This window comes from Athene noctua, chromosome 22, assembly GCF_965140245.1.
Source record: "Athene noctua chromosome 22, bAthNoc1.hap1.1, whole genome shotgun sequence".
Classification (NCBI taxonomy): domain Eukaryota; kingdom Metazoa; phylum Chordata; class Aves; order Strigiformes; family Strigidae; genus Athene; species Athene noctua.
In genome coordinates, this window is record NC_134058.1 from 1,847,087 (window position 1) to 1,865,344 (window position 18,258).

General features: G+C 40.7%; 1 protein-coding gene across 2 annotated transcripts in view; it reads right to left on the bottom strand.

Moving 5' to 3' along the window:
* Positions 1-18,258, bottom strand: part of PLCH2 (phospholipase C eta 2) — a 100,844-nt gene that overhangs the window by 31,321 nt on the left and 51,265 nt on the right. The window contains exons 2-6 of one of the 2 annotated variants that reach the window (XM_074924554.1): positions 10,900-11,046; positions 10,292-10,535; positions 9,619-9,748; positions 5,758-5,928; positions 2,792-2,885 (exon numbers count right to left, since the gene is read on the bottom strand). In XM_074924554.1, the coding sequence (XP_074780655.1) occupies positions 2,792-2,885; positions 5,758-5,928; positions 9,619-9,748; positions 10,292-10,535; positions 10,900-11,046 (786 nt within the window). Of the gene's footprint in view, positions 1-2,791; positions 2,886-5,757; positions 5,929-7,164; positions 7,369-9,618; positions 9,749-10,291; positions 10,536-10,899; positions 11,047-18,258 lie in introns of those variants that run through there. The other variant, XM_074924555.1, reaches the window with a different exon arrangement.

The window sequence follows — 18,258 nt, forward strand, 5'->3', positions numbered from 1 at the left end:
AGAACACCAGTATACATTTGTGCACATATATATACACAGACAGTTCCACAAGACAAACATTAAAAACTCCTCACTTCCATTTCAAGTCTCCCCAAAATTCTTTTCATTCACCACCAATGAAAGACGAAGTTTTCCATTCACATCCTGGCTTTAGCAGCTGCTGACAGCAATGATGCCTCCATTCTCTGCTTCAAGAATTCTAATTCTCCTGACATTTCACTCATTATTCCATAAATAAAACAGTGTCTCTATAAAAATCCTGACAAGCATCTAAAGGCCTTAATGCACCTTCTCTGACTGTGACAGACTGGTGCTTTGTTTCTCTAAAGCTACACAAGGCAAAATAACTCCAGTCCTCAAAATCAGTCTACAGAAACCAGAGAAATTGAGGTTGAACAGAATTTAAGCTAAAATCTCACCTTTATGGTGGTTCTCATAGGCTTTTCATTTTGTGCTGATGAAAGTTTTATTAAAGGAAAAGAGCTGATAGATACAAATAGCAGCCAAAACTTTTTGAGCAATACACTAAGAAACAGTGCTAGGGAACCTCAGTCTAGCCTAATATTTGAGTGTCTTGAGGCTCATATCATGATCAACTAGCAAACCAGTAATAGAGCTAGAGTAAAAAAAAAACACTAACCAGTTCAGAGGAGACACCATGAAACATTGAGAGGGCACAGTGTATGTTAGCAAACATACAGCTAATCACTCATGGCAAATGAATAATTTTATTTTTACTACAAACCAATCAGCTACTACAAGACTATTTCCACAAAACACCGGTAAGGCAGCCTCTGAAACAACACTATCGTTTGCTTTAAGCCCTTGTTAAAATATCAAAATTGTTATAAAGACTTCACACTAACTGGATCTACCAGCCCTAGGATGAAGAAATATGAATGAATCGAGATATTGTTGGCAGAATGTACCGTAGATCTCCAGTGTTTACACACTCAGGAAGAGTGTACTGACACAGTGTTTTATTTTGATAACAGCAGAAGATAAGAGGGGTTTTTTGCAGGATTATGTTGAATGAGCTAACTGTCACAGGCCAGGCCAAGGTGCTTCATGATAAAAGCTCTAACAGCTGAGGACACAAGGCAATACAGACACAGGAATGAGTATGAATGGGCAGAGACCACTCTACTACTACTCTACTACTACTGAAGTGCCTCTAAGTGTGGGCAGGATGCTCCTGTCTGGGCTGTACCAATTTGAGGAATAAACACACAACTTCAGTTTCCATAGCTGTTGTGTTTCAGTCTCCCTAGGCAACACTCGATTCGTTTTCTGGAAGACAAGAGGGATCTAAAGTCTCAGCTACATAAAAAGACAAGAAAAGAATAACTTCTCTGGGAGTGCACGTGCACACACATGTGCCTACATGTTTACGCATGCAGATACATATTGATGGTTTTTAAGCAGTTCTTTCTTCTTCGTGGGTACCCAACCCAGCAGCGTGCCCCTTGTCAGCTCCTTGGTCACCTCTGTTCGGATGCCATCAGCAGTACACTCCAGAAACCTCCCACGTTAGTTAAGCTCTAGGTTAGGTATGTTCTGTTCTCTTGCACTTCCAGCAAGATACTGGAGTAGTTAAAGTCTCCCATAAAGAGCAGAGTCTGCTAACACGAAGCTTTTTCCAGTTGTCTCCAGGCCACCTGATCTTCTACTTCCTCCTGACCAGGAGATCTGTCGCAGACACCCAGCAATATGTCACCCATGTTGGACTGCTCTCTAATCCTAACCCATAAACTCTCAACTGTTTTGCCATCCATTCTTAGGCAAAGCAATTTGATACATCAAGCTAGTTTAAAAAACTTTCTGGTACGAAAAAACTACACTTGTTTGAAAAGCCTAGTCGTACCTGTCTAGTTATGAAGAAGGCAAGATAATGAACGTGGTTATTCATTATTTATGTGACTGTCACTGACTGTAAAGCACCAGAAAATAAAAATGAATATGTCAACTGCTGCACTCACTTGGCATTAGTATAAGCTTTAAAATAAATTGGAAATGTGGTCTGAAAGTAGAACAGACCTCAATCCATCCTAAATAACCATCATTTCTTGAAAAAAACCCACCTTACACAATATACCAGAAACTACCCACTCCTTCATGAGGTAAAAAAACCTGAACTTTTATTTTGTCATTTTTCACTATGACAACACACCCACACAAATGGACAAGACTGATTTTCAAAAGGTCCTAGAACTTTTGCATAGAATCTAATTCCAGAGGAATATACTCTGACCTTGGAGTCAACAAGATCTGGCAGATTTACTATTTAGGGGAAAGGATTTAGAATCAGTCCTCAAAATAACAGCTACCATCATGATGGTACAGCTTCATTACATTCAGAGTGAAGGCTTCAGCAGCAGAGGTCATGAAAGCATGCTTCTAGACAAATTTCACCTATCATCCCACTTCACATGTTTACTCTGCATCAGATCACTCCTCTTATTAAAACTTCAAGGACTTCCAAAAATACCTGCAGGAATGATGCAACTAAATTCTACCATATTTTTCAAAGGCACAAATAAAGACTCATCGAGCTCCAGCTGACTTTCAATGACTGTTGCTTCATGATATGTACCTTTAAAAATCTTCCAAAGAGTACCAATTTCCCTTTAGGTTCCTCAGCAAATGATATTTAAAAAAAACCCTAGTGAAAAGCATACCCTATACAACATGACAAAATTCTATGACTATATATTATGGAAATGAACGCAATATTCTCACAGGCATTGAAACAGTTGCCTCTTTCCTACAAAAGCTGCACCAGCCAGCTTACCATCAATCCCCAGAGCTCCCTCCTTCTTGTTCTCCAGGCATGGTTCAAACTTGCTAATGATTTCCAGGCAGTGCTCTTTAGTCACGTTTGTCATCTGTAAAAGTAGCAAAACTGAAGTGTTACTAGTAATCACACCTTCTCTCAGCTCCTTTCTCTGTATACAGTTTAACAACTTTAACAACAGATTATCTATGGTGCTGCCAAGGATTTCCAGTTACCCAGTGAGGTTCTCACTCCTGTCAATCAGTGTCAGGTCAGATAAGAGCTGGACCAGTCTGTGAAAAGGTTCAGTCCGATTGGCAGCTGCCCGATCGCAGCCAATAAAGACGGAGTTCTGCTTTGTAGGTCAAATTTGGGTAGAGTGTTATTAGGCACGTAGAGCATCCAAACAGAACAAGCTTTGTCACAAACCAATGGGATTTCTTGTCTTGTAGGATTAAAGGATTAGTTTGCATTATCAAAGGGTTTTTACTTCACAATAAAACAAGAAAATGGCTCATCTTTATGCAGCAGACAGAAAAATCAGTTGCTAGCACGGTAACAGAATCAGGACATAATTGCTCTCAGAAAGCTCCTTGAGGAAATCTGCTAACTTCAAGGTTGCTTTGCATTTTCAGCTGGAGAAGAGTCCAAGGGGAAATAACGTGTTTGTAAATGTCTTTGATAATAAAAGGGCCACTTATGATAACCTGTATCTTTTTTAAACCTTGCAACGTTTTCATAATTCAATTTTAACACCATTCTTTAATATTCCTGCTATTTACTGTTGATTTACCGTTTAATTAATATCCTGTTACTATTTAATACTCCTGTCCTGAGCGGTCCAGCAGATCCTTTGTGATAGATGCTGTACATGAGACATGAAAATACAGGCCTTGTCCCCAGAGGGGGGACCAAGTTGATGACTGTTTTAGCAACAAAGAATCTTTGCTGAGGGGGAAGTGAAACCACCAGCATATCTGCTACCAGATCAATATCTTTTCTGGGGGTAATTTAAAACCTAATAAAGAAAAGTAAAAGAAGAGGAAGGAGAAAATCTGAACGCTTTATTTGCCCACACGTTATAGGTTTGCTGGGTTCAAAGGATGAAGCTCTGGAGCAACAGAAGGTTTTTCTGGTGCAGCTTCAAAGGCACAGAATGCACCCTTGTTTTCCCTGTACATATTGTATGAGGAAGGGTAGCACCAGCCAAGGGAGAGAAGCCCCACAGGCGTGAGTTGCCCACGTCAGTGATTAGCTGAGCTGTTTGTGTCCTGTGGTGAGCGTTCATTTTCCTCTCACCATCTGGAGGATCAATTGACCAATGAAATGGAAAGATATCCCACTTCTCTAAAAAGATAACTGCCAGAGAGGTGGCTTTTTTATTCATTCATTTCTTAGACAACATTTGAAACTGATGGAGGTTTATGATTTACAGGCATGCAGCTTCAAAAGAGATCATGAGAGAAAAAAGGCAAAGATGAGTCAACGCATTTGTTCCTGCGTTCACTGCATCTTGCTGTCCAATTATTTCTCCTCACTTCAGAACCTTTCACAAGTCTCTAGATGAAAGATCGCAGTTCAAGGACCTCAGCAAGTCATCCAGCCCAAAATCCTGCTCAAAGCGGGGTCAGCTACAAGGTCACATCCGTCAGCTCAGGCATTGCCTAGTCCGGTCCTCAAAACCTCCAGGGATGGAGGCTGCACAGCCTGCAGAGAGCCTCTTCCAGGGGCTGAAGGTCCTCAGGCTACAGGTCTTAGATGCCTTGACATTTTCTGCTCTGCCAAATTACCATGTACCAAAAAGACTCAGACTTGTTTGGACCAAGGGGTATTTGGGATAGGAGGAAGTGTTGGGCTTCCAGGCAGCTTGGTTACAAAGATTCCTAATGCCATAAAGGTTCAATTCAGTGACTGAGGAATGAGATGAGTGGGCATGTGGTGGTGTACCATACACACAGAGATAAGAAACTCTTATCTTTTACTATTAGAAAAGAAGAATATATCAACACTAGTTTATTTTTTTTTCATGAAAACATACACGAACTGTCAGAAAATGGACTTCTGTAACTTTAATGCACACAAGTGGCTGACGGAAAAAATTTCTGAAGCGACTGATGTAGGCTACCCCCTCATTGGACACTGTAACACAAGCGGATGGCACTGACTGCAACACAGCACACGGTTTGCTGCCAATTTGCTGAATGTGCACAAGCAACCCTAAGCACAATGTATAAGTGCACTTCACTACCTGAATCAGCTTACAAATATAAATTTACATCTCTGAAGAGCTGTAAAATGTCTCAGATTTATAAACAACATTAAATATCATGTTCGTCATGATCTACTGGGTGCTGCTCCCACCACACCCACACCATGTTATTGTACAGGGCATATACAGGTTCTTTGGTCTGTCAGACAAAGACACCTGTTTCAGAGCAGCGAAATGGGAAAACAGTCTTTAGTACCTGCTCCAGCAATGGAGTTAAAGCACTAAGAGACAACTTAATATGTACTACTATCTATTCTCAAAAAACTGTCCCAGACATGAACAATCCTCTCAACAACTCTTCAGAAACGTAACCTTCCCCTTTACAAACTGAAATACTGTGACAAAAATTCAGTGTCTCATCACGGACTGTGCACCAAGTCAAAAGCAGAGCCAGAAATGCCATTTTTGCATCAGGGTACTGAACACTGGGAAAAGACAGATATTGATGGAACTGTCCTAAGAGAACACATGGAAGAAACTCTAGAGACTATATTTAGGGGCACAACAAAAGAGCCTACGGAAAAAGGAGGCAATGAGAGCACCAAGATTCAGGAAATAGTCATGCCAGCCTACAAGATGAAAATCAAGAGGCTTCTAACTGTCTATTTCTCACATGCATGACAACAAACTTCCCACCCCGTTTAAAAGGCAATGCATCCCCAACAGCAAACAGAAAGGCTTGCAGACTGGAAACCTTTTCCTGGCTTGGGCCTACCTTCTGTTCAGTCTCCAGAAAGCGTCTCAGGTCATCTGTATCTAGGTGGTCCTTGTGGTTACTGTAGGTGAGCATTAGCAGGTACAAATCACGTCGCGTTGACATCATCTTATAGAAGGCGCAAAACTCATCGAAGCCCAGCGTGCCCTGGTGATCATCCGTATCAGCCTCCTGCATTACACAGCAATGTGGCAGTGAGATACCCATCCGCCCAGCAAGTGCCTGAACAAACTTTAAATAAACAAACCCCTGCATCAGAATAAAGCAACGTGGAAATTAATTGCGGGTTGATACTGCCTGACATGGCTACGCACTACAGGGCCTGCCAGAACAGGTTGATTTATCAGGATGGTGGTTGTCGTATGAATGCTTTGCTCAGCTTGCCCCTTTGAACATCTTGAATGTATGCGTTAGTGCATGAGCCAAGAAACAACTTTTAAGGTCTTTTTTGTTTCACAGGAAACCCTGCTTGAGGGATTTCTTCTACCTATGGCAATGAAGACAGACAGTGTACCCTGCAACGCAGAACAGAACATGCCTATGTCTGGCAGAATTAACCTTTCATATTTTCTTGGGATCATTAGAACTTAAATCATCTTGAAATGAATTTTATATCCAGGATTTAGATGAATACCTGTTAAATCCATGGCCATAAACCAATAAGATCTGCAAGAATACTGATTTCGTAAGTAAAGAAAAAGTCATCAGTCAATGGTGCTATATTCTCTGACATATCTATCCCCTACAACATGTATGTTTCTTGGGGTGAGGTGCTCCAGCCCGTGAGCCAAACCACCCTCAGCTGTATCAGCAACACTACTTACTGCTTGCACACAGTGGAGATAGAATTTCTTCAAAGAAAACTTGTGAGAGCCTGATCACAATGGGACCTGCCCAACGATATAACTATTTGGAGGACAGATTATGAGATTACTGTGTTTTCCTAAAAGCCTGTTCCTAGAAGCGTAAAAAAATGAAGTAGAAATTCTGCCAGGGGAATGGATGAAAAAGGAAAGCTGCAATGGTTCCCAAACAGGACAGACAACACGTGCATATTTTATGAAAAAAAAGCTTATCCAGTACTCCCTACTTTGTTCTCAGTAAAGGAGCTGTCAGCATACTGCTTTGCTCACCTTCACTATAGACACGTTTAAGTAAATTCAGGCCACAAAATTAAAAAATAAACAAATCAGGTGAGTTTTTAGCAAATCTTTGTATTTTTCACTACATTTCCTTTACATGTTGCCATACTAAGCTCACACAACCACGGGTAGCAGCACTGAGCAGCCTTCACAAAGACTTCTGTCCTGGTAAGCTGACATCAGTTCAGTTATTTGTCCGAGAACAAGTACTGCCATAACCCTGCAATTTATCCTAATGCACCCACAGAGATTTTCAAAAACTTACACAAACAGCCTCCTCTTTCCTTGTTCCCAAAGGACACCCTGCACTTGCTCCCGACTCTTTAATCTTCACAGACCTCACCATTTTGTCTCTTTTCCAGTCTCTCACTTCAGCAGTTTCAGAGCCTGTATCAGCTACACGGCTGAAGCTGACAGCATGATAGAGGAAGTGGCTGGAAAAATGAGGAGTCATGAAGTCACAGATGAAGCTTCTTTAGAAATGAGCCCCAGGTGAAAATATGAACGCATTGTGAGCAAGGAGTTGCTAATAAAAATGGCTTTTCCCACTGTAACTATGGCAGGATTTTTTTAAACAACTCACTACTTTAAGTAGAAAAATTAATATTTCAGGTAACTTTCTTCAAGACCTACATATAATCTACCCTATCATATCTTAAAATACTTGGTGTAGCTATTTCATAAACCACGAGATTTTTCGTTTCAAGGCTGCTTATCCTGATTCGAAGCTATCAAACAGCAATTACATTTTCAGTTGAGAACAGCTCAGTTTCAATTCTGCATTGCATGTGGAAAAGCAAATTTATTCTTCTTTGTCAACAGCATTTCTAAGGACCCGATATGTGTAGCAATTGTCATTGATTATAAACAGTAAAACCAGAACACAGCAGACAATAACTGCAATTTTCTTCCCAGGAAAGTTTTACCCAGTCTCTTCTGTTTGGCTGGTATCAAACTTAATGGTTCATCCTGGAGTCACTTTAATCTACTAATTTTAATGAGATTTTAAATTCAGTTTTTCACTGAGCTACATCCCTAAGCCTAGTATTTGCTGGTATGAAAGAATAAAACTAAAGGAAAAAAAAAAAAGTAATGGATAAAACCCCTTGGTCTTATCTGGCTGTACATGCATGATTCTCAAAGGTTTTTGAGCTTGGAAGGGGTCCCAGAACTGAATTATTGAAAATCCAGCAACCACTAAACTAGCATGACTTGGTAGTAAACGTGAAGCAGTGCTCAGAGAGCTGCCATTCTAATTGTGAGATTTTCAGGCACCTGAATGTACATGATGCTTCTTAAGGTACAGACACTCTGTCCAGATGTTGCTTCAGAAAAATTAAAGTAGCTAAAAAGTCCTCACCTCCAGCAGTCTCATAAGGTACAGCCTGCACCCCAGAGGTAACAATTCTGGGTATAGAAACAACCAGGACCTAACGCAGTAGCACGTATCTTGCAGAAAGGATTACAACCATCCATCCCATAGCCAGTACTTTTGGAATTCAAAGAACTTTCAGTTCTTTGACAGCAGAAGACATCTGTTTTGCATAAGCTGCTGTTTAATGCGATAGCCTCATGTGAAATTGTTTAGAGTCATAACCATACAGGTTTTCATCCATCAATCAGACAATTTATCACCTGCAGAAGTAAAAGACACAAACTGACCTTTTTTTTTTTTTTTTCCCCAAACAAAAGCAAAGGCAAAGGAGAGGGTACTTTCAAGTTCCTGGTGACTAGCATTTCACTCCATTTAAAAATTTCTTTTTCTATTTGGGAACGTCTATGGTGTTATAATGCAACAGTGTGCAGCAGCATGGATAAATGTACTTTCAAAATTCATTCTGGTCCACGTAAGCTGTATGCCATAGAAAGGGAAAATGGTAATCAAAATGAGGGCTGGCACAGGAATATTAGAAATGAACACCCAGCCTACCGGGCATCTGTGTGCTATAAAACTTTTATTTCTCTTTTATTCAGTAACATACAGAAAAAAAATGCTCAAGTATTTTAACTCTACTTCTAAACTTCTGTTTAAATTTCCCCCCAGGTGTAAACTTTTCCTGTATGATTTTCTGCCTCTAAAGAACAACCCACCCAAATGATGGGTTAAATATCAGCCTGATGCATACACCAGGATAACCTGTATGAGCTGATTAGTTCACCATGCTGAAAACTATTGATTCAACTTCTGCTCAGGTCCTTCACACAACAGACTTTTTGATTAGAAAAGCATACACTTCTCCATAGTTCAGCTGCCCAATAAATTGGGTCAAGGTCAGTAGAATTGAATGTCAAACAAATAGCTCTTAGCAGTGCAAAAAACATGACAGATAAGGAAGTTTTCATACTGGATATATTATTAGTACCAGTTATTGGAGGATACTGGATACTTTACTAGATAATATTTATTAGAAAGTAATCAGAAGAGGAAACATGACTGAGCTTCCTATCAACAAGTGTAGCAAAAAGCAATCTTTGTACCGTGTGCCTGTATGTTATGTAACACCAGAAGGTACCTGGTGTAATGCTTTTTTCTATGAACCTATGACGTATTTCTGGAGCTCTTTTCAATTTACCAAATGGACTGTGTAGTATCTCTCAGTAGAGTGGAAACAAACCAGCTGCTGAAGTATTTACAATCTCTCCTACTTGGATTCATGCTGAATCTCCAGCAGCTCCATCCTTGTTCTTTCAGAAAAAAACCTGTATTTTCATTTCTTACCTTAAACATTTGCTTGACTTTTTGTCGGGGTAGGTTCACATTCAGTTTGTGCATTAGCTGGAGCACTTCACTAATACTCAGACTGCCATCACCATTTTTATCTGCCTCATCAAATGTCTGCTTCAACCACATTGAACAGGAGTTAAGGAGCAGCATGAAATATTAAGGGATATTACTGAACATTATGTATATATGATTTTTTTCATGTTAGGAAAGACTGTATATGAGGCTAGGGATGAAAAAATATTCGAGGTAATACATAAATAGCTCTACTCATGTTATTTCTGGAGCAGTTTGTAGACTTGCTGTGCTCAACGTGCAACACGTGCTGTTCACCTGCTCCACAGCACAGAACAACTAACTTGGGAGCAAATTGCAACGTTGCATCACACGTTGTCCTGTATAACCAAATGAAATGGACAGCTTTACACAAGGAGAAAGGAATATGCCTGTATGTTTTTCAGGCCACTCCAGTCATTCAGCTCCAAATCCTGCCCAGAAGAATCCTCTTCAAGGACTCTTCTGTCGCTGGAAACAGGGAATATAATGGGAACCGCTTTGAAGCTTTGAGCTTAGTGCTTACTTTTAGCAAAACAAATACTTAAAGGAATCCCTGTGCTAGTGGTAGCTCTCCACCAGTGGGAAATACTCTCAGATAGTATAAGAAGGATATTGGTCTCTGGTCCTTTGGCGTTTTGAGAGGCTGTCTTCATCACTGATCCCTGCCATCAGGTATTTCAGCCCCGTGATCCAGGTGCGTGCTTCCTCTCCACTGGAAGATACCAGGTCGAGAGATTCCATATGGTCTCCATAGTAGATGCTGAAGCAGCAGTTGGGATCAAAACTGCCATCGGCATAGCGCTGAAAGATCTCTGATTGCTTCCCCTCACAAACCTCCTGAATAGAGTCGATAGAAACTAGAACGACAAAAGCATGTGGTTCGTTAATGACTGCGTCAATGAATGCCCGAGACCAGACAGGCTGCATTTACCCTGTAGAGAAATCCTGCAGAGAAAGGGCCCAAGCCTCACATTGCAAGGTCCCCAGTTCACACAGGTTTTGCTCACAGCTCATTTACAACACACTACACTACTGCAACCTGCACAGCTAACGACAGCAACTTCATCTTCATCAACTATTAATGACAAAATCATTTACTGCCCTTTAAATTCATGTACAACATTCTTCTTGATCACCTGTGAACGAGTCAAATCCTTCATGCTGTTGGTTTATAAGAGCGCAAGAAGGAATCAGAAGAAATGTTCTGTGGTTGACACTCACTTTTGGCTTTCTCATTCTTTCGAGAGGGTCTCCAGCGAATACATGACTTGTGCTCATCCAAGTAATAAAAGCGGACCAACCCTTTGGTACTGCCACGGAGCTTGATCATTTGGGTCCCAGTTTGCATGGAACTCATACATCTTTCCACTGAAGAGAGAAACAAAATGATACCAGTAAATCAGACTTTGCTGCCTTTAAAATTGCCTTTACAGGAAGAAAACATACCAATCGGCTGCCAAATTAACAGTTCAAGTAAAAGGACTTTCCTGTACTGTCTAATATGAGAGGTCAGGTTTTAGGAACAAAACGTCAGAAAGATTCTGGGCAACTGTGGACTTACCTGTAAATGAAAAAGTTTTCATTCCTGTACCGATAGGCATGAAACACATGTATGTTGGGACTGGCACAAGGTACATATGCTTCTTAAGACCATCCTGAATGTTTGATTTGAGCCCCTAGAATATGTAAAACTTGTGCCGGACACAATATGAAATTTCACCTGGAAGTTCAGATCCTTGGCCAGCAAAAACTAGCACAGTTCCATGTCAGGAAATTATTTCATTTTGTCATTTTGATTATGCCTCATGTTTTTGCCTCTTAAACATAGAGTAACCTTGTGGCATAACTTCAAAAAAATTTTTTCACTTTACTCTTTGTAATTTCTGGAGTTCCTGTCAGCAGTATCGTGGTTTTGAAGTACCATGGCTTCTTATGAAGCAGTTTAGTTCTCATTCTGTCTATTCTGAATCAAATTTAAAAAAAAAAAAAAAAAAAGTAATTACTCAGTTTTGTCATCAAAAGTATTCTAGGAACCCTAAAAATAATTCAAAGGCTTTTCTGTACAAACGACTTAATGGTGTTAAACCATTTCCACTGCCTTAAAAATTAACAGCAAGAAGGTGATTAGAATCCAGTTTGTGACTGCAAAGTTGAAACCAACTTCAAAGGCAACATTCTTATAACGAGGTCTACGGTTAGGGTCAACGACAGAGTAATTTTATCCTACACCAGTCAGGGAAACGTATAACCAACCAAACAGCCTAACAAGTAGAAAGGGACATTATCTCTAGGATAAATAGTATTTTGCTGTGCTTGAAAAGATTCCAAAATTTTCTTCTTAGGAAGAAGCTGTAAGACAATTCTGAGCAGGTATCATCTGCACTGATCAATGCTCAGCATACAAGCAAATATACCGTATCAACAAAAAACTCAGTATGGTTTTTTCCTCTCCTATAACATGAGTAAATCTTCATATTTGCATTAAAGTGGATCTGAAATATCTGTTAAATATAGTTCTTTATGACCGAGTTAGAAAAAACACTGAATGCTAACAAATAAATTCTACAAATACTTACCCAGATAAGCTGCTCCCAGCATGTGAACAATCCTAATAAGCAAACTCAGAAAAACACCTCTTCCTACTAAAGCAGATAGGACCTAAAATGCCTTGTGGATCTATATAATTGTATTTTTGCGTTCAGTCCTAAGTCGTAAACATTTAGCCACCACTTGCCAACACCTGTGACCGATGAAACACAAAGCACATTAAAACCACGCTAATAAGCAGAGTATAACAGAACAACTAGCAGCACAGGTATTTTGGGGAATTTAGCTGAACTAATAATATTCACCTGTTGATCACATTCTAAATCAAACTACTACCAAGTATCAGTTTCTAGAATAGGCACAAGGAAATTCAGACAATATTCCTAACATGCTTGTTAACACCAGGGCATCACAATAGGTCTGCCTAAAGGAAATCAGATTTGGAAAGGAAATGTTTGATCTTGCACAAGAGAAAGAGTGTGAGACAGAGCTAAGCTGAACTTATCAGCAATGTTATTTTGAAGCCGACACACTGGACGGAAGGGATGTGCCATCCAGAGGGACCTGGACAGGCTGGACATGCCGACCTCATGGAGTTCAACAAGGCCAAGGGCAAGGTCCTGCCCGTGGGTCGGGGCGATCCCAAGCACAAACCCCGGCTGGGCGAGGAGTGGCTGGAGAGCAGCCCTGAGGAGAAGGGCTCTGCTCTCCTGAACCCCCCCCTGCAGGGCTGGGTCCAGCTCTGGGGGCACCAACAGCAGAAGGATACGGACCTGCTCCAGCGGGGCCAGAGGAGGCCACGGAGATGCTGGGGGGGCTGGAGCCCCCCTGTGAGGACAGTCTGAGAGAGTTGGGGGGTTCAGCTGGAGAAGAGAAGGCTCCGGGGAGACCTTAGAGCGGCCCCCCAGGGCTGAAAGGGGCTGCAGGGACTCTTTATCAGGGGGTGTAGGGGTAGGATGAGGGGTAAAGGTTTTAAACTGACAGAGGGGAGATTCAGGTCAGATCTAAGGCAGAAATTGTTCCCTGTGAGGGGGGTGAGGCCCTGGCACAGGCTGCCCAGAGAAGCTGTGGCTGCCCCCTCCCTGGAAGGGTCAAGGCCGGGTTGGACGGGGCTTTGGGCAACCTGGGCTGGTGGAAGGTGGCCCTGCCTGGGGCAGGGGGTGGGACTGGATGAGCTTTAAGGTTCCTTCCAACCCAAACCAGTCTGTGATCCTATGAAGCTTCTTTAGTATAAGTACAGCACTTTTAGAGTGACAGAATAACACTAGGACTTCTGCAAACCACGAAAAAACCTTACAGCCCACATATTTACTTCTCTCCAGAAAGAAGAATGCCCGTTTTCATTACATACAGAGCCATCACAAAGGCACTGCGTGTCTGCTTTTTACATCACGCTTTCACTTGCCATCCAGGCCAAAGAAAACAGTAATCTGTGGAAACAGTAATTCTACAAAGCTGATACGGGGTATCAGCTTTTCCTCCCACTGCTTCTACGGATTAAGGCACTGACCCTACAAATTTGCTTCTAGATGTTGTGGCAAGAACCTAACAGATTTTTCTTCTTCCAAATCACTTAAAACCACATTCTCCTAGGACGAGGCATTTCACCTGTGCTGTACTTTGTTCCCCTCCCGGGGATTTGGCAGCATTACAGGCAGTGCAGCCAGTGGCCTTCAAAGAAAGTCTTAGAAGCAGCTCCCTCAAAGAGCAGGACTGCTGCCCCCTCCTTGGGGACTGCTGCCCCCTCCTTGGGGACTGCTGTGGAACCGAGGCTCTTGCACGTGAAGCCCCTGGGAGCAAGGTTGGGCCCTGCCTACGCCTGCCCAAACAGGAGACGTTCTTTTGAAATTCAGCTGTTGCAAGGAACTAAGCTTGACAACATGAATGCAAACTGTTAGCGACTGGCTGTGTCCCAGGAATGAATGCAGACTCTCATAGTTTCTGCCAGGTCTCTCATTTAATTCCCATAATGACAGAGCGCAGCCTGTGACTTAATTTTCCCATGGCTTTTCTGCCTGATCTGTTTAAGTAAAATTAGAACTATTACCATGTCCTATGTATTTATATATTTTTTTCAGACCTAGAGATGAGAAGTGTAAATTACTGCTCAGATTCTGGATGGTAGAATGAAAACGAATACATATAATACATATTCTAGTGAGTAGGGATTTATAAATGCAAAGGAATTCTGAGGTCAGGCTCCTCTTCTATCAATCTGTACACACAGACTACAGATGACAGTGTCCAAACTAAAACACTCATTCCAGGTATTCCAAAATGCATCAAAACCAACACAGTTCTTCAGGGAGATTCAAGTCTACCTCTCAGGAAAAAGGAAAACACTCAAGAAAAGCAAGGTAGAGGAAAAAGAAATGGAAAAAGTCATTGATGTTCCTGTGCTTTAGAGCTCATATTCAGACAAATTCAGTTAATTTACTCAGGAAAAGAAGTTCCACAAAATAGATTAATTCGAAAGCACATCACTAATAATAAAAGAAAATTTAAATGTAAAGCCACAATTCTGTACATTGTTCATGTTAACAAAATAGTTATGAAGAGAAGGTGTTAAATTTAGAACAATGTAATCCCTCAGGTAACACTTTACCTCTTAAAGCTGACCCCTTGGCTTCAATCTCAGATGCCCTTAGATGAAATCACTGTGGTCAGCAGGTATCAGTCACAAAAGCAAATGCTGTGCTATAGCTCAGAAGCATTACTGGAATTCACTGCAATGTCAGATCCAAAGTGGATTCAAACTTGGCTCGACCATTTCCCAGACACTGCAATGTTTTCAATATCGGCTTTCATTCCAGTTCAGAAGAAAGATAAATACTTCTAAAATTTCCTGTGAGATAATAATTACGGAAAGCTTGGACTTATTTTAATTTTACAAGGTTTATAGGTTGTTTTTTGGTTGGGTTTTTTTTTGTCAAAATAGCTAATAAAAAAATCTCTATTAGAACTAATCACACAGACTTTAAGCCACATTACATTTCCAACTTCCTCTCTGGAAGTTACTGCAGGAAATAATTTTATTTGAAGAAATGAGAAGTGCAGAAACGGGACAAGTATCAAAGGCCACACCTGCTACAAAGCAGAAAATACTTCCAAATCACCAAAATAAAAGTACATTTTATCCAATACCCATTTTCTTGGCTTTTATGTGAAGTAAGAATATACACCTCAGCTGTTAAAATTTTAATAAGCATCCTTGCATAACTTTTTGAATGCAGCTGTTAATTTCTGCTGCAGGACTGCTCTCCAAACCTCCCCGGAGTACACGGTACCTCAGCAGCCACCTGCTGCCAGTTCCAGCTGATCTGGACACTGGACTTTAGTGATTCAACGCACAATTGCAATTAATGTCTGCAGACACAAACCTGAGTTCAGTTCTGTTCAGCGTACCTGCCAACGCCTAATACTTAAGTATCTTTCTGGTTTTAGGAAAAATGTCTTCCTTTTTGTGTCAGGAGAACAGCAGCAACTTTTCCGGATCCTACCAACGGGATGGGAAGGAAAGCCTTTAAGGTAATGCAGAGGCCTTAGCTAGGGGTAGCTGGACAAAGAGCAGGAGACTGAGGGGAAACAGTGCACCTCCACATCCCTCTGTGTGTCTGTGCACTGAAATGTACACCCTTACCTGTCCGCATGACCAAAAGTTTAGGGAACTAGAAACACCGGCAGAAAAGTTTTCAGGGGAAAAAAAAAAATAAAATAATAAAATCATAGTGGTACTTCTATCAAACAAAAAATAAAAATTTTTTTGCAGTCTTTCACAGCATGTAAATGAGAATAGCACAGTGAGGAGAAGACAATTATAACTGCTTCTCCATACCAGTGTTCAGATACTTTCTTTAAGGATTCATTTCTATACTGCAAATAAAAATACCTCAGTCTCGCATTTTTTTAGGAGAAATGGCTCCTAACTCTTCAATTAAGCCTGAAGATTTCTTCTTGGTTAAATAATATTTTGCACTTCAATCGTACCTTTTTGCAGAATTTGGTTGAGGTTCAGCTCTCTTTTGATCTCAGGAGTTGCCTCAATTTGCATCTGGACAAAACAGTCACGGAGAGAAGATGGATCTCTGTACTGCAGCAAAAGGCAACGTCATAGCAGAGCAGGAAACAGAAACGTAGAACACTTACATCCATTCTTGTGTTCTTACAAAGCGATGCTAGACTGACGCAGCAAAAAGACTCAAAGTGATTTTTCATAGTTCATAGTAACATTTATAGTTACTATAAAAAGTTTTAAGGTAACAATAAATAGCACAACTACACAAATCATAAATCCCTATAATTTGTCCTGATTAAAAAAAGCGCCCAATTTCAAGCTTTTTTTTAGAAAGATGTTCTAATGTCTGCTAATTAATTATTTATGGTTCAGTAGCATTATTGTCTGTTTCTGGGTTTGATGTAAATGTGTGAAGAAGTGGGAGTATTTTAGCATGTGAGGATGAAAAGAAGTTAGAAAGATTGAGTCACTGAGTATTTTTATACACGGACCAGCTTTGTCAAAAGATTCACATCCAAAGTCCAACAGGGCTCCAGGTTACGTCGCAGAGCTTCTTCAGAAAAGTCAGAAGGGCAGCACCACCCCACCCTGCTGAGTTCCTCCCCGTTAGCAGATTCTGACAAGACACATCCGGATTCTTCTGCGGCAAAACAACCTCTCTTGTAAATTCTATAAGGAGAGGAAAATAGATTTGAGGCTTATTTCTCTTCAGGGCCTCCAGAAGATGCAACCTGTTTGTGAGCCTGGAGAAACCCCTCCGGTACACGTGCACTGTAAGGGCAAGCTGTTCCCTTCAAGTATTACCAAACCAAACCAGCTTTCCCCCGTGCAGAGGACTCCCACGCTGGTCAGACATTCAGCACTGCAAATCCATTGAAGAGATAATCATTGCTACAGTTTTTGAAAGCCTCACTGAAATGGTTTTGCAGCTACAACTGGCTTGTCAATAGGTAAACCAAAGAACTGACTGACTCCAACTATTCCTGCCAGGAAGATCAGTTTCAGTTCAGACAGGAGGCATCAAATCTTTCAAAAAATCAATATAGAAATATAACAATATAAAAGCCTATAAAATACATTATATTTTTATATATATATATATATATAATATATCCAGTACAGTGTGATGGGAATTCTGTTGAGCTAAAAAGTCCTGGAATTAGAAGATATTTTCAAAATTCTGCACATGAACTGTACAACTGATTTCTGTGAGCTTGAGGAATCTCCGTGACAGTTCATTATACAGCTCTCATAATAACAGCTCCCAGAATGTCCCTTCTGACCCTGAAGACATTCACTCAAGTAATGGTCTTATCACAGAATCTTAAACATTAACTGTTGGCTACAGCAACCCGGTTTTGCTCTTTCTACGGGCACCTCTGCTAATGGGACACAGCAGTAGCAATTCCTACCTGACACATTGCCTGACGAATCAAATGAATTGCTATTAAAAACAACGTCTGTTACCTAAAGAATTTAGCATCCTGTGCTTCGTAACAGAGGCAAATCGTCTTTATTTATTTATATATTTTTAGACTTTAAGTTTAAAGACTTAAACTAAAAGAAGTCTTTCCTTATTTATTTTAGCTTTATTCATTATTGCATATTAGAACTACAGCCTTTTCCTTATAACATGAACTGAGGGAGGTACTGGTTCAGTTTTCTCTTACATAAAACCTGAACTGTTCTTACTGGGTGGATTTTGCTTCATTCACACACACAGAGAAACCTCCAAACCAAATTTAAAAACCCAACCAAATGAAAAAAAAAAAACAAACAAAAACACCAAACAAACAAACAAAAAAAGCCCACCCAGAACCAAAACCCAGAAAAACCAGAGAAGGAGACACTGCCACGCAGCGAGTGGCATGGTCAAGAGTTAACCTGAGATCTTTTCTGTCTACAGCGTTCACAGATCAGGTACAGCAGGCTGATTCGCATCATTATGCCGAGATCCAATTAAAACCCGGACCACATCCAACTTCACTGATCTTCATTTATTTCATTCTGCATTCCTA